Source organism: Gouania willdenowi, chromosome 7 (genome assembly GCF_900634775.1).
Source record: "Gouania willdenowi chromosome 7, fGouWil2.1, whole genome shotgun sequence".
Taxonomy (NCBI): domain Eukaryota; kingdom Metazoa; phylum Chordata; class Actinopteri; order Blenniiformes; family Gobiesocidae; genus Gouania; species Gouania willdenowi.
Window position 1 is genome coordinate 4,116,397 of NC_041050.1, and position 19,249 is coordinate 4,135,645.

The following is a 19,249-nucleotide window of genomic DNA, read 5'->3' on the forward strand; positions in this document are numbered from 1 at the left end:
TTGTTTTGTGTATTTTTTTGTCAAAATGTGTGTGTTTATTATAATTTTGTGTATTTTTGCAGTCATTTTGTGTTCTTTGGAGTCATTTTGTATGTCTTTAATGTCATTTTGCATATTCTTATTTCATTCTGTGTATTTTACTTTTATTTTGTGTGTTTCTTGAGTCATTTGTGCATGTTTCCATATACAAAGGCTATTTTGGCTCTGGCCTGTTCAAGCTAAAAAGAACCTGGACATGGGTGTGTTCCTTTAACGCCTGTGAACAATCATTTGTTCCCTAAAGACGACCTTATCGTGTGAATTGTTTTTTCTTGTCATTTTGTTTTCTTTGTAGTCATTTCTATGTTTTTATGTTGTTTCGTATCTTTTCATGTCATTTTGTGTGTTTTTTCCTCATTTTGTGTGTGCTTGTTGTTGTTTTGTGGTTCTTGGTAGTCAGTGTGTTTTTGGAGTCGTCTTGTGTGTTTTTGTTTTTGTTGTATTGTATATTTTTTGTCATAATGTGTGTATTTATAGTAACTATGTGTATTTTTTGAGTAAATTTGTGTATTTTTCTTTCATTTTGTGTGTTTCTGGAGTCATTTTTGCATGTTTCCCTAAACAAAGGCTTTTTTACTCTGGCCTGTTTCAGGTTAAAAAAAAAAAAGAACCTGGACATGGGTGTGTTCTTTTACCACCTGTGAACAATCATTCATTCCCTAAAGACGACGTGACTGTGCCGAGGCGTTCACGGCCTGATATTCATCAAAGTAAGTTGGAAGAGTTAAAACCCGGACATGGAAGTGATAGCAATGACCTCCTCCTTAGTTTTGTCAGCTAGTAGGTCAGAGTCATTGTTACTGCACAATAAAACTGTACTAAACACAGTGTACACGCAATGCTTTACAGAATCAGAGAGTTTAAAAAAAGGTTTAAGAAAGGGATATCATTGCTCTATAAAAAAGGAAGCAGGACAGCACCAACATCAGCACTCACACATCCTCAGGTAAGCACAAGGCTGCTGATTCATTCACCAACATGAATGTTTGGCTCAACTTATACAAAATGTGAGTGAACTAAAAAAAAAAACCATAATTGATTTGATTAAAAATGTAATTTAAACTAAACCATGATGCGTTTAAAATAGAAAAAACAACATCATTTTGATTTCCAGGGTCAGTATTTCCACAATTTTGTAATCTTCAGTGATTATTCCCAGCAGTTAAACTTGTTTTTATTACAGGCGAAAGGTTCAAAGATGGCCCAGCTGACTCCTTCTGCAATGCTTTTGCTTTTGTATTTTGCTGCAAATGCAGGTAATTGTTCCTCATGTTGTTTGTAGTATAATTTAGTTTAGTGGAATAGTGGGGGAAAATACAGTTTAGAGAACTTTTGAATCACTTTTAGAGGATAAAGATGACATCATTGTTAACAATAATGAGATCTGATCAAACCAAACCAATTTCTCGTATCATCAAATATGTGATGATGGCAAATCCGAGCATTATTACAGGAAAGAACAGAGGATTTGTGTGTGTTTTTGTTGTCATTTTGTATATATTGTTGTCATTTTGCATGTTTTTAACGTTGTTTTGTATCATTCTATAATTATGTGTGTCTGCTTGTAGTTTTTTAATTCGTTTTGTGAGTTTTTTGTTCTCATTTTGTGTGTTTTTGGAGCAGTTTTATACGTTTTGCATATTTTCATGTAATTTTGTGTATTTTTCTTTGAGTGCTTGTAGTTTTGGATACATTTTGTGATTTTTTATTTTATAATTTTGTGTGATTTGGAGTCCTTTTTGCATGTTCCTATTGTCGTTTTGTATATTTTTTCTCATTTTGTGTGTGCTTCTTGTAGTTTTGTGATTCTTGGTCATCAGGTCAGTGTGTTTTTGGAGTTGTTTTATGTATTTCTATTCCTGTCGTATCCACTATTTTTTTGTCATAATGTGTGTTTGTAGTCATTTTGAGTATTTTTGCAGTTGTTTTGTTTTTAAGTCATTTAGTGTGTGCTTGTAGTTTTGTGTTTTTGGTTTCATTTTCTGATTTTTTTATTTTGTAATTTTTTTTCAACAGTAATTTTTTTGTTTCTTGGAGTTATTTTTGCATATTTGTATAATAATTTGCTCTATTTTTTTTCCTCATTTTGTGTATTTTTTCTGTCATAACGAGTGTGTTTGTAGTCATTTTGTGTATTTTTGCAGTCATTTTGTGTTTGTTGTGTTTTTTTCTTGTCATTGTGTTCTTTGGAGTCATTTTGCATTTTCTAATGTTGCTTTACAAAAACATTTTTGTCGTTTTGCCTTTTTCTCTTTCATTTTGTGTGTTTCTGGAGTCATTTTTGCATGTCATTTTGTGTATTGTTTTCTCATTTTGTGTGTGCTCATTGTAGTTTTGTATTTCTTGGTAGTCAGTGTGTTTTTAGAGTCATTTTGTGAGTTTTTTTCCTCTCTTTTTGTGTGTTTCTGGAATCAATTTTGCCTGTTTCAATTGTCATTTTGTCACTTTTTCATAATTTTGTGTGTGCTTGCCCATTTCTTTTTTTGTATTCCAGCAGAGGTTTTGCGATAAGTATAAATCAGCATGTCTACTACTCATTTATTAATATGATAAAAATGACCTTCAATGATTCCCTGCAGAACCAGTGTCATCAGACAGGATCATTGGGGGTCAAGAGGTCCCTGCATACTCCATTAAATACCAGGCCTCAGTGCAGACTAACATGGGTAAGCACTACTGTGGAGGGACCCTGGTGGGACCCCAGTGGGTGGTATGTGCTGCCCACTGCTGGAGACCGTGAGTACTACCAACAAAACTGTTCTTATTTTTATTTTTAAAAATGTAATGCATATAAATGTACAAAATATGTAATAACTTAGTATAAATGCACTCACTTTTATTCCATTTCTTATATTTATACGTATTTATCTTTTATTTATTTTATTTCAAGTCTTATATTTTTGAAAGTGTCGTAGTAGGAATGAACGTAGGCTTGTCTGTGATTATTTTGACTCAGGGAGGTCAGATTTGTGTGTGTTTGTCTCCTATAGGAGCACTTTGATGAAGGTGGTGTTGAGTGAACACAATTTGTTGGAAAATGAAGGATTCGAGCAGATCTTTGCTGTCTCTAAGATATATTTGCACAATTTTGACTACAGGACATTCAACAATGACATCATGCTGATCAAGGTAAGCAGCATCTTTTCAGTTAGTATCGCCAGCATCGTAGTACAGCACACACTGAATAAATATGTCATAGTACAGCACACACTGAATAAATATGTCATAGTACAGCACACACTGAATAAATATGTCATAGTACAGCACACACTGAATAAATATGTCATAGTACAGCACACAGTGAATAAATACGTCATAGTACAGCACACACTGAATAAATATATCATAGTACAGCACACACTGAATAAATATGTCATAGTACAGCACACACTGAATAAATACGTCGTAGTACAGCACACACTGAATAAATATATCATAGTACAGCACACACTGAATAAATACGTCATAGTACAGCACACACTGAATAAATGTCATAGTACAGCACACACTGAATAAATGTCATAGTACAGCACACACTGAATAAATACGTCATAGTACAGCACACACTGAATAAATACGTCGTAGTACAGCACACACTGAATACATATGTCATAGTACAGCACACACTGAATAAATGTCATAGTACAGCACACACTGAATAAATACGTCGTAGTACAGCACACACTGAATACATATGTCATAGTACAGCACACACTGAATAAATGTCATAGTACAGCACACACTGAATAAATATGTCATAGTACAGCACACACTGAATAAATGTCATAGTACAGCACACACTGAATAAATACGTCGTAGTAGAGCACACACTGAATAAATACGTCGTAGTACAGCACACACTGAATAAATATATCATAGTACAGCACACACTGAATAAATACGTCATAGTACAGCACACACTGAATAAATGTCATAGTACAGCACACACTGAATAAATGTCATAGTACAGCACACACTGAATAAATGTCATAGTACAGCACACACTGAATAAATATATCATAGTACAGCACACACTGAATAAATACGTCATAGTACAGCACACACTGAATAAATGTCATAGTACAGCACACACTGAATAAATATGTCATAGTACAGCACACACTGAATAAATGTCATAGTACAGCACACACTGAATAAATACGTCATAGTACAGCACACACTGAATAAATGTCATAGTACAGCACACACTGAATAAATATGTCATAGTACAGCACACACTGAATAAATGTCATAGTACAGCACACACTGAATAAATACGTCATAGTACAGCACACACTGAATAAATGAAGTCCAGCTTGTAGCACAGGCCCTTTGTGTTCTTTGGAGCCACTTTGTATGTTTTCAATGTTGTTTAACAGATTTTTATGTCATTTTGTGTATTTTTCTTTTCATTTTGTGTGTGTGCTTGTAATTTTGTGTTTTTGTTTTCATTTTGTGAGTTTTTTCTTCCCATTTTGTGTGCTTTCAGAGTCATTTCTGCATGTTTCTGTTGTAATTTTGTATATTTTTTTTTATTGTATATTGTTTTGTTGTTCTTTGTAGTCGGTGCGTTTTTGGAGTTTTTATCATAATATGTGTGTTTGTAGTAATTTTGTGTGCCAGTTGCCCATGTCTATTCTATTTTTCAGCAGAGGTTTTGTGATATGTATAAATCAGCATACCTGCTACTCGTTTGTTAATATGATAAAAAACATCCAAATGAGTCAAGTGTCACCTTAAATAACACGTGTCAAACTTAAGGCCCAGGGGCCCTTTAGAGCATCTAATTTGGCCTTGGGCAGCTAGCAAAAAAAGTCAGGAATCATTGTGTAAATTACAAACTAATTTAGTTGTAGATATCTCCAAAATTATACACAAATTCAATGAAATTTCACAATATTAGCAGGTCTCACATTTTCCTCATGCTTACATCACATGATGGCAGTCGTGTTTATCTTAATTTATTAAAATAAATCAAAATTTTTGCAAAATCCTGCAATTTTCTTCAAATTATTTTACATAATTTCCCCAAACTACATAAAAATGGGTCACAAAATGAAAGTGAAGATCCTGCAGGAACTGATATCTGTCACTTATTGCTTTGATACTATCTGTGCTGTACATATTTTATAATATAATTTAATCAATCAATCAATCAATCAAACAATCAATCTTTATTTGTATAGCGCCAAATCATAACCAATGGTATCTCAAGGCACTTTACAGTAGAGCAGTCTTAAGGACGGACTCTTCATTTTATGGATACACACATATGCATATATACGTATATACACATACATATGTATCCCACACCCAACATGAATTCATCATGGCGGCAAGGAAAACCTTCTGTTAAGCAGCAGGAACCTTGTGTGGATCCCATTCCTATGATGAACAGCCATCCACGTTATGCTGTGTTGGGTGTGTGCAGAGGAAAGGGTGGAGACAGAGTTGTTGAGACTCTGTAACTCCACACTAAGGATCCCACGGACCTGCAAGACAAAAGCCAGGAGTACAGGAGCAAACACACAAGGGAAGAAGCAGACATAGAGGGAGTGTTTGAAAGAGGAATGGGACCCTCTCCGGTCCCTCTCTAACCTAAATGACCACTCTCTTAACGCCCTCTCCAACCTCTCTCCAACCGAGCATGCCAGACCCCCCCCCCCGGCACATGGAAGTGCAAACTAGAGCACAATAATTATTAAATTACTAGTTTTCCCACCTAAAATCTGCGGCCCACTTAAGATAAACTGTTCCATATTTGGCCCCTAAACTAAAATGAGTTTGACACGTGTGCCTTAAACGATTCCCTATAGAGCCAGTGTATTTTTCAGTGCAGTCAGTGAGTCCTAACCATGATGAACCCTTTGTTGTTACAGCTCAGTAGGCCAGCACAGCTGAACGCCTACGTCCAGCCTGTGAAGCTGCCTGATGAAAACATTCCACTGGAAGACCTGTGCACTGTGAGCGGATGGGGTGTGACCCAAGTGTACAGCTATGAGCTGTCGCCAGTGCTGCGTTCTGTGAATGTGAAGGAGAATCCTTACTGCAAGTATTACTACTGGGGCAGGATCACTGAAAACATGATATGTGCTGGGTCCCGATACGGAGGCAAAGACTCCTGTCAGGTACTTGTGCATGTTCCACCATCGTTGATTAGTCTGGTTCTAATGTATCTTTGAAAGCACATCACCTTAGATCAGACATAGTCAACCGCCGGCCTGGGAGCCACATGTGGGGGCCACATGCAGCCCTCAATTTTATTTTGTCCGGCCTCCCAAAGCAAACTCACAAAATGGCTTAAAAAACACACACAAAATGACAGAAAAATACCCAATATTTACGTCAAAAACTCAGAGGACGATCACAAAAATACAGAAAAATAATGGAAAAAGTATAGAAATCATTAAAAAAAACCTACACACGACTCCTACGACACAAATTGATTCCAACAAACACATAAAAATGAAAGAAAAGCATAAAAATGACAATAAAAGAGCACAGAATGACACAAAACTGTACAAAATAAAGGTTCCAGAGACCGGGGACCCCCACTGTCGTTGAAGGTGGTTGAACATTGAAGAAATGTTGTGTAGACAGGACCATCTATAAGGGGAAAAAAAGGGAGAGCTTTTTGTGGCCCATCCATAAAGTCAGTAAAATGATGGTCCATTGTTTTATGAATCTGTGATAACCACATTTATTTATTAATCTATATAATAAACAGTTACCCAGGAAGTTTATTATTATTTGTACCATAGTATATGGTCTTCTTAAAAATGTAAATTCTTGTTTTAATCAGAATTAAAAATGGGTTAAAAGTGACCATAACTGGTGAAGAAGGTGTTGAAAAGGGATTTAAAAAAAACAAAACATAAAATTGATTAAAAATTGTCACATTTTGAGTGGCCAAAAATGGACAGAAAAAGTGGTAAAAAATTTTTTGTCGACTTTTTGTCGACAAAACGACCGACATTCGACACATGCTCCCCTCGACAAAAAAAATAGAGTGTCGACATGTCGAGGGGGCGGGGCTTGTGGGATTTCCAGATTCCAGATTGCATTTTTATTTTTTGGCTTTTAATTTATTACATTTTTGTCCGGCCTCCGTGCGGTCTCAGGTGATAGTGCGCGCGTTGATGATGACGAGTCCGGGCCCGCTAAAAGGGCTAAACAGGTGGATGCAATGGTTTCATTCTTCGGAGAGGACTATTTCAAGGGGGACACGGTCACATCTGACCATTCTGAAATAGAACGTTACACAAACGAAGAAGGAATATCACCCAGTCAGGATCCTGCGCTCTGGTGGTCTCTCAATGAGTCCAGATTTAAAAACCTGAGCCGTCTGGCAAATCTGTGCCGGCGGAAAGAGTGTTTTCAGCCGCAGGACTGGTCGTGAATAGACTCCGCAGTCGCCTTCTACCCAAACATGTAGACATGCTTCTGTTCTTAAACAAAAATTAGGCCGAAATGGTAAGATACCTATATATATTTTATTTTCACTGAGATCTGAGTTGTTGGTGTTAGGCTCCGTCCTTTTCTGTGATTTAAAAAAAAAAATGGGCACGCTGTTTTTCGATTTTAATTGTTGCTTATTTTCACGAGTGATAAACATGTTCATTTAGTTTGTTTTTTTTTATTTGTAAAAATAACTTGTTTAGGCTACATGTAGCCTACAAAACTAAATAATAAATGAACTGGCTGTTTTATTTCTGTAAATTCCAAACGGCAAAAAGTACGTCTTATGTGTTTGTAAACATCTTAAATTTCTCTCTCTCGTTTTTATTATTACTGCTTTAATGGTCAATATTGGACACTAGAGCCATGTTTTTTAGACTAAAATTAACTAGTACAACAGTATAGATTATTTTCCACCCTCCGCATTGCTGCTGCTCTTTAAAAAAAAGAAAAAAAAAAAAAAAGGCCGACAATTCGACAAAAAGTCGACACATGGGCCTCGACAATCGATTTCCCAAATCCCGTGTCGTTCCCATCCCTAGTAAAAATGATTCAATATTGGCTTAAAAGTAGGAACAAAGAGTTTCAACTGGCAAATAATGGGCATGACAAATCGTGAATGTGGTTCAATTGGCAAAAATAAGCATGAAATATGGTGAAAAGAGGTTAAAAGTGACAATAATGGGTCAACATATGCAACATTGGGTGGGAAAAGTGGTGGAAAGGGTTTAATAGAGTCAAAAATGTCTTGAAAGTTAAAAAATGTGGAGAAAAGGCATTGAAATTTGATGGAGAAGTCGCAGAAATGGGAGTATTGTCGCAAAAATGTGGCAAGAAAAAGGATGAAATAGGTTGAAATATGGCAAGTTTGAAAAAAGGGTAAAAATGAGCAAAAATGGGTTTTATATTGTTTTAAAAAAATTCTGCTCTAGCATATGAGCAGTAATTTCGAGAGGTAGCAACCCTCTAAATCGATTACTGTGGTGTTTGGACCTGTCCTCAAACACAATATCATGCATCTCCACAGTCGTGTGCAAATCTGTAAAAAAAATGATGTTTCACTTTTTTCTTTGATCCACAGGGAGATTCAGGGGGTCCCCTGGTCTGCGGTGGGGTCCTTGAGGGAATCGTCTCCTGGGGTATCAGCTGTGCAAACCCATATTTCCCTGGAGTCTACACCAAAATTAGGAACTACGTCGCTTGGATCAACTGGATTATGAACAACCACTGATAAAGAGTTTCACTGTGAATGCAACTTTACACAGAATTGCAATTTATGGTGTAATGGAGCCAATAAGGACGGAAGAAAGCTTCAAAGATGTATAACTGCAATAAATGTTGTTCAAGATAAACATTAAAATTGTTTTTTGCATCTTTTTATTCTTCTTTTTTTAGATGTATTATTTTAATTTCAAATAAACGTTTGCTTGGGAAAGCGATGGATCTTACATAAATAGTGGCTCAGACCCAGACATACTGCTTAGTCTTCTTACACAGGCCAACTTCAATCATTCAACTGCAAATACTGACTTTCCTGTAATCCCAAAACAGACGTCTGCCTGGAAATACAATATCCTCCAGCTTTTATTATTATTGTTAGTAAGTTTTAAAACTGCTCTAAAAATCGATTTTTATTCCTTGACTTTTAACCCAGTATGAAACTCTGCTGTTGTTTTAGATTCCCGTGGTTTGTCTCTTTTCACTGTTGTGCTTCATAATTACATCAGTTTTATTCTTCTTTTACTTAGTTTATTTTATTGTTTTGCTGTTGTTTGTATTTATTGTGTACATCAATTTGTGCCAGCTGTGGCTGCCTTAAAGGGATGTATAAATAAAGTTGAGTTGAATTGAGTAACTTTTAACCTTTTATTTATTTATTTATGAGTGTGTGTGTTAGGGATCGACTGATATGGATTTTTTAGGGCCGATACCGATTATTTTTCCCTTCGACCTTAGCCAATGACTGATACGGACTGACGATTTTCTTGAGCCGATATTTGGAACCGATACTAGTTTTGCGTCCTCAGTTTACATCATAAAAATGACACAATGATGAAGAGAATGACACCAAGTAAAAAATATTTAACAAATAATAAAAAAAGATGTAGAACAAGAACAAGCAAAAAATACTGTGAGACATCTCATGAAATATTATGAAAAAGAACTGGTCACCCTTGTCCTGAAATCAGCTTTGACAACATTTGGCCTGACTGAAGGTATATATTTAGAGTATTAAACACAAAAAGAAACCATGAATAATAGTCCATTCCAACACAACCCCAGAACATAAATTAGCAGAGGAAAATAACCTGATGCCAGATGCACATTAAGCAACAAACTGTTCAAGTTTCTGTTCTAAATTGCAACAACATAAACAAGAAGAAATATTCAAACAAGTAAATTGCTTCTCAAAGTTTTAAAAACTCTTTTTCTCAGTGCAGCGCTCTCACATTGCTGTAATGTTTGTGTCCCATTGAGTCAGAAGCAGAGAGGGAGGTAGAGAGAAACACACACGCACGCCAAACCTCCAGCCAGCAGCTCGTTAAATACAATTGCGACAACAACACGGAGCAGCCTGTGGCAGCCGCTCTGTATATAAAGCAGATCTGCGAATGCAGCAGCGAGCATCGGCCGATGCCGATACACGTAAACACGCAAAAATCGGCCAATTAAATCTGCCGGCTGATGAATCGGTCGATCACTCGTGTGTGTGTGTGTGTGTGGAATATATTACACACTGTATGAATATAGTATCTATCTTTTAGGTAGTCATGGAATTAATCAGTCAAAATCCTTGTGTATTAAAGCGTGTACATTTTTACTGAAAATAAAGTAGGCTATCTAAGTAAATAAGTATTCACCGTTCGTCACGTCACTGAAGCAATAAGGTGATGAAGCGACCAAAAAGTGTAAATAATTACGGGTGATTAAAGCCACTATTATAAGCCATTTTATAGTCCAGTTAAGCATCAGTCTCTGAAGGTGAGTTGAATGTGAACGCACCTTTAGAACAGGCTCGTATTCCTCAAACACCGGCTTATTTCACCCATTAGGGTGAATAAATAACTCTTTTCCGGGTGGTTGCCATGGCAGCTCGAGTAAATCTCTGATCCTTTGACGGCTTTTTATCACGCGTGCACGTCAGTAACCCAAGGTTTACATACTCAGGGTTGATTGACCCACTTCAAACCAGCTGTAATGGAATCCGACAACCAGAGTTTCCCATCGCGGGCTATGTTGACCCAGAGTTTATGGACAGACTCAGAGTTTGTTAACCCTCCTTTATGGAATACCCCTCTGAACTCACTCACGTGCTGTGTGTTTAACGTCACCAAACTGTTCTCCCGTTGCGCATGCGTTGAAGTCCTCTACTGTTTAGATAACAGCGCTAGCAGCTGTGTCAGAGGCTAGCGCTGACCGACACAAACACGGCTCAACAACCTGCGCTGCAGCTGAATCATGTCCGTAAAACGCGTCATAAGTCGTGGGCTGGAGCTGGGTCGGTCGGTCTTCCAGCTGGGTCTCTTAAAACCCGCGGGCCGAGTCGCAGCAAAGCTCCGAGCTGACCGCCTCCGTGCGGCGGGCCCGTCGGTCCGCGCCGTTCAGCCTCAGGCTTTCCTGCCTTCTCGGTACCGGTATTACCGCACCTCTCTGCGGGGTTTGGCGGCTCAACTGCAGGCCGCCGGCTTCTGGGGGAGGCTCAGCGGGGGCTCGCCGCGTAACAGAGCCGTGTGTTTAGCTTTCGGTCTCGGTGTTGGTCTGATTGAACAGCAGCTGGAGGATGACCGAACAAGTTCAGCGACATGTCAGGAGATCCAGGTAGGAAAATAATCCTGTTCCCACGATAGTAATTCACCTGTTTTTAAAACAAAATTTAACATTTATAACCAATTAGCACTTAGGTTGTGTGTCAATGGATTTTTTTTTTAATTACCTATACCTTTAAAAACTGGTATTTCTTATTATTATTTTTACAATAAACAACAAAAAGTTTCCTTCTTGTGGGTAATATTCCTGAATTTTTAACTGATGTGGCTACAGAACCCAAAATCCAAATTATAAACAAAAATGTGACCAGATCCTTGCTGTTAGATTAACTCACCTTAAAAAATGGAGAAAACACAGTTCTTTGAAAAACAAAGCAGTAAAATGTGGCTCATAGATGTTTACCCTTCAAAATAAAAGCGTGGGTTTTTATTTTCTCCAGGTAATTAAACGCATCCCACCTTACCTTGGCTTTTAAGCCCCTTTTGCTAATTTTTTACACTTTTTTTGCAACTACACCAAACTTGCCATATTTGAACACATTTTCATCACTTTTTCATGCCATGTTTTTTCTCCTTTTAATGCATTTCTGCTACAGATTACTCCCATTTCTGTCCCTCCGCCATCAAATTTCAATGCTTTTTCTGCACATTTTTTCCACTTTCAAGACATTTTCAGCACTTATAAACCCTTTCCACCACTTTTCACACCTGATGTCACATATGTGGACCAATTATTATCACTTTTAACCTCTTTTCACCATATTTCATGCTTGTATTTGCCAATTTAGCCACATTTACGATTTGTTATGCCCATAATTTTCCAGTTTAAACTGATTGTTCCTACTTTCTCCATTTCCAATATTGAACCCTTTTTTTTGCCACTTTCTCTGTCCTTTTTTGGCCACTCTAATTTGAAACTTTTAACCAACCTGTAAAGGTTGAGAGCCACTGAAACCTGTGACTGATCTTGTGGCACTCCTTTAGGCCGTGTTCAGAAAGAAATCTTTCCAGCGGCCGCTCCAGCCTTTCAGCTCTGGATACAAACTGGAGGATTACGTGATAGGTAAACAAATCGGTAAAGGCTCCAACGCTGCCGTGTACGAGGCTGCTGCATTTGTTGCTCCGCCAAAGCAAGACGACACAAAGCACTCCGTGCTGCAGGCGATGGAGGATGAAGGCGAGCGTGAGATGTGTCGCTCTCTGATGTGCTGTTCACTCAGAAACTTCCCTTTGGCCATTAAGATGATGTGGAACTTCGGAGTGAGTAATAAACCCTGTGTTTCAGCGTTCAACTGTGGGGTAAAACATGCAAAATGAAATAACAAATCCACTGTTTATTGGTTTTCTAGGCAGGCTCGTCGAGTGAGGCGATATTAAGGTCTATGTCACAGGAGCTGGTGCCTGCAGGCCCCTCAGCAATGGAGAAGGAAATGGAACAAATCATTGTGGATGGGTAACTGATTGTTTTCATACCTAACCTGCAGGTGTTGATGGGAGGATTTGGAAGAAATCTTTTCATCATCTCTCTGCACGCAGACATTTTGGAGTCCTGCCTAAAAGGCTTTCAGCTCATCCCAACGTGATCCAAGTGTATCGAGTTTTCACGGCCGACGTCCCCCTGCTCCCGGGGGCTCGGGAGGAGTATCCAGCTGTGCTGCCGGCCAGGCTCAATCCCACCGGCTTTGGAAACAACCGCACACTTTTTCTGGTGATGAAAAAGTAAGATTCTGTCTAATCATCATAAGATAAGTGTGCTTTATCTAGTTTTCTATGTAGAAACAAACATTTTCTGTGTTCTTTCAGGCCTAACGTTTTGCTTCTGTTTCAAAGTTTTGTTTCCAAAAAGTTCCGCATTCACACGACAACATTTACAAAACAATCTCTGTTTACATGAGACCGCGGGAAATGTGAAAAAAACAATGTATTAAACACGCCAGGCCAGTAGATGGCGGTTTGATTTTGCAGTGAATCAGAATAAGTGCATGTGCAGAGACACTACCTCTGAACACAAGTAAGAGTGGGGCTGTGTTTGAAATGTCACACTCTGTACTACACACCACAAACTCGATGAGTATATACTGTTTATTATATACTATTTGGATAATGAGCGTTCCCACTGAAGTATACTTCCCAGTATCCCAAGATGCATTTGGAACCTACGACGACTAAAACCTGAATCACACTGAGGCTAAATATATTTGTCGATTCTCCACCCTTTAAAGTTCTGAAAACATTTTAAGTGAGAAAGTGACCAAGTACACATCACCTGACCGTTCATTCCAAGTGATGGTGAAGTAAATCAACACTTTGTTGGAGAAGTTCAGTTAAATTCCAAAGAGTGAGACACTAAGAGTATGCCTCAGCTTCAGTGAACATGGCCGTGACACAGAAAATGTCTGTTCTTGACGTCAAAACTTTTGCGTTTTTACTAGAAAACTTTCTCGTGTAAACAGGGCCTCAGAGTCATGAAGGCCGCTAGTTATACGTTGTTGTCTGTGTGGTAGCTACCCCTACACCCTGAGACAGTACCTGGGAGAGACAAGGGTGAGCCCCAGGCAGGGCTCCCTCATGCTGCTGCAGCTCCTGGAGGGCGTGGACAATCTCTGCAGGCAGGGCGTCGCCCACAGGGACCTGAAATCAGACAACGTGCTGCTGGAGTTTGATTCAGGTTTGGGAAACATCCATATCATCACGTGTTTATATCAGTCAGTTGTTGGATAAACTATATTCGTTCTCCTGCAGACGGTTGCCCTCGTCTGGTTATCAGTGACTTTGGAAACAGTCTGAGTCAGAGGGATTCTAGTCTGGAGCTGCCCTTTAACAGTGAGTGTGTGGAGAGAGGGGGGAACGCCGCCTTAATGGCTCCTGAGGTAATTAACAACTACTGCTTTTACTCTTACATTTTATACATTACAAATTTTTTCATTCAATAATTAAGATCATAGGAAAAATCCAATGAAAATATTTGGTTTGTCGCTTGTTTTGGGATCAGCTAAACCTGTCGTAATAATGTGAACAACATCAGAATCAGAATCATCTTTATTCGCCAAGTGTATGTTGTACACACGAGGAATTTGACTCGGTCAACATGTTAAAAACACACTTCATTTGAAGCTCTGTATTCATTTTCAGTCACAGGATAACATGATCACCACTCTAGCCTTCACAGGTAGCACCAGGGTAGGGGTCAATTACATTTTTCAATTACAGTTATGTCTTCAGTTATTCACATATATATTCTCAATTACTAAAGTTCAGTTACTGAGTATTTAAAAAATACGCCCATAAAACTTAACCTTCTTGTGTTAGCTTCCTGTTAGCATCTCTTACTACGGGTCAGTTTTGACCCATGTTTAAAATCAGCTGTAAAATACACTAAAAAATATTATCTATTATCTAATTGTTTCTCATCTCATGGTTACTTTGTTAGGCTTCCTAATCAATGAAAATGTAGGTTTTAATGTGGGCTTCTGAGCCTTTATTGTGTCTGTATACCCCCAGATTTCAATTGTTTATTTTAAATTAATGATAATGATTTTTTTTTTTTTATTGATTAACTACATATGTGTAAGTCATAGAACGGTAATATTTTAACTCCAGTTTAAGTGTGCTCATCATATTTACACTAGTTTTTAGGGTCTAGTGACTCATTTCAGAAAAAAAATAGGGACGTAACGATTCACTCAACTCCCGATACGATTCAATTCACGATACTGGGTTCACGATACGATTCTCTCACGAGTTATCTTACAAAATGGGACTGTACACAAATGACTGAAAAATATTCCTTTATTTTTTTGGGGAAAATACTGTACAATTTTCTGTTTATTTTTCATTGTCAAAAGAATCCCTTGATAAACTATTCAAAACAATGCAATTTAACTAAAAATAAATCTTGAATGAAATAAATAAAGGAATAATACAAATGAAGAAGAAACCTATTAATTTAAATTCTGGTTCTATAGCAAACAATGCAAAACTGCATAATAGTTATTTTTCTTTTTAAAAGTGCAACTGAAAATTTATTTTGTGCCTTAACAATTGGACTTAAAAAAAAAAAAAAAAAACAGTAATTTCACTGTATTTACGTCAGATATTTGTTTGGACCAGCAGAGGGCGTTGGTAACCCAGTGGTCGGTTGGCATGCAGATATTCATGCAGTGAAGAGGAGATGCTATGCTAGCAGACAGAGCTAACAGAAAAATGTGACTTTTACAGATATTCACGTAATATTACAGATATTCTTTCGGTGCTAAAGGGGTACGGAATCATTTATGAACATGTTTAAGAGTAGAAGGCGGCCAGAAAGAAAGTAGTAGCAGATTCCGCCCGCCGCCAACACTTCTGGACAAGAGAAGGAGATATAGCACCCTCTGCTGTTTAAAAAAAAGTACTGTGCTTCAATTTTCACAGTATCGATGTGAACCGTGATACCTATGAATGGATTTTGAACTGCCTTACGATTAATCGTTACATTCCTAGAAAAAACAATCCCAACATTTTTCTATTTTTATGCCTTGGCACTGACGGTTTTTATATAACTTTCATGATACAATTATTACAAAGTCAATTATCTGAACTCTATTGCAACTCAATTATTATTATAACAGCAACATATTTTTCAAATATAACTATGTCTTAATTGTAATTAATTATAAAATATGCAGTTATAATTGACCCTGACCCTGCTGCTAATCCTCTATTCCTGTATGTTCTCCACTAACCTTTGCCTTAAGGTGGCAGCAGCCGTCCCAGGAAAGGGTGTAGTCATTGATTACAGTAAGGCGGATGCTTGGGCAGTGGGCGCCATCACCTACGAGATCTTTGGACAACAGAACCCGTTCTATCGAGTGGTGGGACTGGAGAGCAGGAAGTACAAGGAGACGCAGCTTCCTCCTCTGTGCGCTGCCTCGGCCGACGTTCAGCTCGTGGTCAGATTGCTGCTCAGGAGGAACCCCAACAAGGTGACTCGGCAGCTGTAGAATAATACTGCTCATTAAGGGTGTACCGATTCCCATGGCTGCGATATAGGTATCGTATCAGACGTGAAAAATACGGGGAAGTTTGATTATAAGTGGGCCACAGTTTTTATGTGGAAAAACGAGTAATTTTAACATTATTGTGCTCTAGTTTACACTTCTACGTATACATAAAATACTAAATATGTAAGTAACCAACCCTATTTAAGCAATAAGTGACAGATATCAGTCCCAACATGATCTTCACTTTAAAGTCCCTCGATTTTTTTGACCAATTACTTTTTGATTAAGTGAATATTATGTAATAATTTGAGGAAAATTGAACGATTTTGTAAAAATGTTGTTTTTATCAACAGTTTAACATTAAAAATGACTGCAATCATGTGATACAAACAGCAACCCCTGCATATATTGTTGAGTTTCATTTACACAATGATTCATGTTTTCTGTCATTTTTACTTCACCCTGTGGGCCAAATTGGATGCTTCAAAGGGCTGGATTTGGCCCCCAGGCCATGAGTTTGACACACGTGTTAAAGAACAGGAATCTATGAAACGTCACCTGCAATCTCCAGTATTCAGGGATTTATTTCCCAGTCACACTGGTTGAATTATTATTTTGGCTGAAAAGTTACGGAATCATTTTGTATTGAATAGTTTTAAATTAACCAATATCATCTATGAATCGAATCGGCAATATCGAATCGTTGCTAAAACGAATTGTTACACCCCTACTGCTCACATTCAAGTCCTGTTTTATTCATTTCTTCTCGTTCCTTTCCAGCGTCCGTCGGCCCGCGTCGCCGCCAACATGCTTCACATTAGCATCTGGGGTCAGAGCGTCCTGGCCAATCAGGAGGAGGCTGGGATGGGGAAACTGTCTGATTGGCTGATGTGTCGGTCCGCTGTGGTTCTCCTGAAGGGCTGCAGGGGTCCTGGGGGAAACCGCGTGGAGGCCGAGCTTCAGAGGAGCTTCCTGGCTAACCTGGAGCTGGAGGAGCTGCGCACGGCCGTGGGATTCGTTCTGTACGGGAGAGAGCAACGCCACCTCTGCATGATGTCAGCGTAGATTCTGTTACCCTAGTCAGAGTCTCCAAATGAATATCATTAACATTAACCTTTTTTATGGTAGAAATATATGGTTTTATTGCTGAAAATTATCTGCTTTCCTAGTATTTGTTCTCTTCCACGAATTTCTAGCGTATTGCATTAACTTTAAAAAAAAGTTTTTTTTCATGCTAATTCTTTTCTGTTTTTCTGACTATTTTTATTTCTTTATTGAAAGCAAACATGGCTTGCTTGTCTAATTTCTTAAAAGCAGTAAAAAAAAAAAAAAATACTCCAAAAAAACAGGAAAATATTACACTAAAAAACAGAAAAAATAATTAGTCAGGAAAAAGGAAAAAAAATGATTTGCAAATTCAAGTGTTTGCAATATGCTTCCGGACTCATCAAATAGTGGATGTGTTTACAAAACACAAAATGAAATACATCACTGGGAGGGAATGTGCACCAGTTAAAATGGATTTAAAGGATATTGTTTTTTGTTTTTTATTGGCTATTTCTTTGCACTTTGTCATGTTTGCACTTTATCATATAGTAGAGGTGGTAAAAACAAAAATCAGTTGATGTTGACGATTATGAATCAATTCTTATGTCAAATTGTAATAGAAACCAGGCGAGTCCTCCTTATTTGGCAGTTGGAAGAGAAGTGAAATTATTGAGCAGCTGACTGATGACTGAAGATCAATAACTGGAAACAATCAAAAATCAGTTTGTAACTGAATAGAGACTTTATTAATCTGAATTAAACCACCTCTATCATATAGTAGTTTACTTGTTCGAGCTTATATTTCTGAAACTTTAGCACTTCGCTCTGAAAACTTGTGAAATCTGCAAGTGAGTGTCAGGGATTAGATTAGAGAATACTTCTATAGTTTTATACTAGAGATATTTGGTGTCATATCTGCAGTGATTGACAATAAATGTGGTTGGAAGATATATTTTGTGTAAATGCCTCAATTTGTTCATTTTGGTTAATGCCACTAAGTCTGGCAGCTTCAGTGATAACTGACAGGGCTTTAATACAGAACATTTGAAATAAGTGAATTAGATAATGATATTAGATATTGGTTTATAAATTAATATCAGATTGTATCGACCAGTGTTGAAAGTCTCCAATATATATATATATATGTTAATGTTTCATTTATTCAGACAATTTTTTCAGGAAATCTACTTTGATCTCCTGACATGTTTCGACTGTCAACTGCCAGTTTTCTTCAGAGGCATCTGCTGATGTGTCCTTGACTTCCGCATCATAATTCCAGCACCAACTTCATTTGTTTTCTTATTGTATAACATGTTAAGGTTTAATTTATTCAGACAAATTTTTCAGGAATTTACTTTGATCTCCTGACATCAGCAGATGCCTCTGAAGAAGACCTGCCAGTTGAAACATGTCAGAAGTTTTCTGGAGATATTTACTGGGTGTCTGCACTACCAGAAAATATTAAAAGTTCTTTATGAAACTCAGTGAATGTTCAGCACAAGCAGCAGACAAAAAGTTATTCAAAGAACTTGAGAATTTCATTTCTGCTCTACGGAATGGTGGGATTGGACCACTGATACACACTTGTTCTGCAAACAGCTCACAACTTTCAACAAACAACTGAAATTCTGCTTCAACATTTCTGACTGCTCATTCCTGAGATCATTTATTCTAAAAATGAATCACAACATTCTAAACATCTGGGCCTTTTTCCTCCACAATGTGCAAGATCTTGTCAACCAGGTCTGATACCATATCATTCTGTAAGCAAAGAACTTCCACTTTTATGTTAAACATTTTCTGAGCGTGTTTTACACTCACATCTCCAATTATCAGTTTCTCTCTTTCTCTCACCAGCTTCTGTTTTCTTGATGTTGTCTCAGTCCTCACTTTGCTGTGAGCTTGTGTGTTCCTCCTCTCATTCACCAATGGAGCAAATCTAGTCTCCAATTCCAC

The 19,249-nt window shown here is 37.7% G+C and overlaps 2 protein-coding genes across 3 annotated transcripts; both read left to right on the plus strand.

Moving 5' to 3' along the window:
• The first annotated feature begins 835 nt into the window (after positions 1-835).
• LOC114466677 (trypsin) lies at positions 836-9,179 on the plus strand. 2 transcript variants are annotated; one of them, XM_028452311.1, is made up of 7 exons: positions 981-1,046; positions 1,127-1,154; positions 1,223-1,295; positions 2,619-2,775; positions 3,030-3,168; positions 5,919-6,167; positions 8,579-9,179. In XM_028452311.1, exons 1-7 carry the CDS (start codon positions 1,018-1,020, stop codon positions 8,726-8,728), a joined length of 825 nt encoding a protein of 274 aa, XP_028308112.1. In that variant the 5' UTR covers positions 981-1,017; the 3' UTR covers positions 8,729-9,179. The 2 variants fall into 2 exon arrangements, with proteins under 2 accessions (XP_028308111.1, XP_028308112.1); XM_028452310.1 differs by lacking the exon at positions 1,127-1,154 and having other exon boundaries at positions 836-985.
• A 1,665-nt stretch (positions 9,180-10,844) lies between these two features.
• pink1 (PTEN induced kinase 1) lies at positions 10,845-17,673 on the plus strand. Its single transcript, XM_028453855.1, has 8 exons — positions 10,845-11,316; positions 12,249-12,524; positions 12,614-12,717; positions 12,801-12,983; positions 13,769-13,932; positions 14,007-14,134; positions 16,001-16,228; positions 17,027-17,673. The coding sequence occupies exons 1-8, from the start codon at positions 10,957-10,959 to the stop codon at positions 17,309-17,311; spliced, it is 1,728 nt and encodes a 575-aa protein (XP_028309656.1). The 5' UTR covers positions 10,845-10,956; the 3' UTR covers positions 17,312-17,673.
• The last annotated feature ends 1,576 nt before the right edge of the window (positions 17,674-19,249 follow it).

Excerpts from the sequence above, each read along its gene's own strand:
- LOC114466677 (XM_028452310.1), top strand. The coding sequence starts at position 878 with ATGCTTTACAGAATCAGAGAGTTTAAAAAAAGGTTTAAGAAAGGGATA. Across the intron at positions 1,296-2,618 it reads GTATTTTGCTGCAAATGCAG|AACCAGTGTCATCAGACAGG; the intron begins GTAATTGTTCCT and ends GATTCCCTGCAG. Across the intron at positions 3,169-5,918 it reads ATGACATCATGCTGATCAAG|CTCAGTAGGCCAGCACAGCT; the intron begins GTAAGCAGCATC and ends TTGTTGTTACAG.
- pink1 (XM_028453855.1), top strand. The coding sequence starts at position 10,957 with ATGTCCGTAAAACGCGTCATAAGTCGTGGGCTGGAGCTGGGTCGGTCG. Across the intron at positions 11,317-12,248 it reads CGACATGTCAGGAGATCCAG|GCCGTGTTCAGAAAGAAATC; the intron begins GTAGGAAAATAA and ends GCACTCCTTTAG. Across the intron at positions 12,718-12,800 it reads GAACAAATCATTGTGGATGG|ACATTTTGGAGTCCTGCCTA; the intron begins GTAACTGATTGT and ends CTCTGCACGCAG.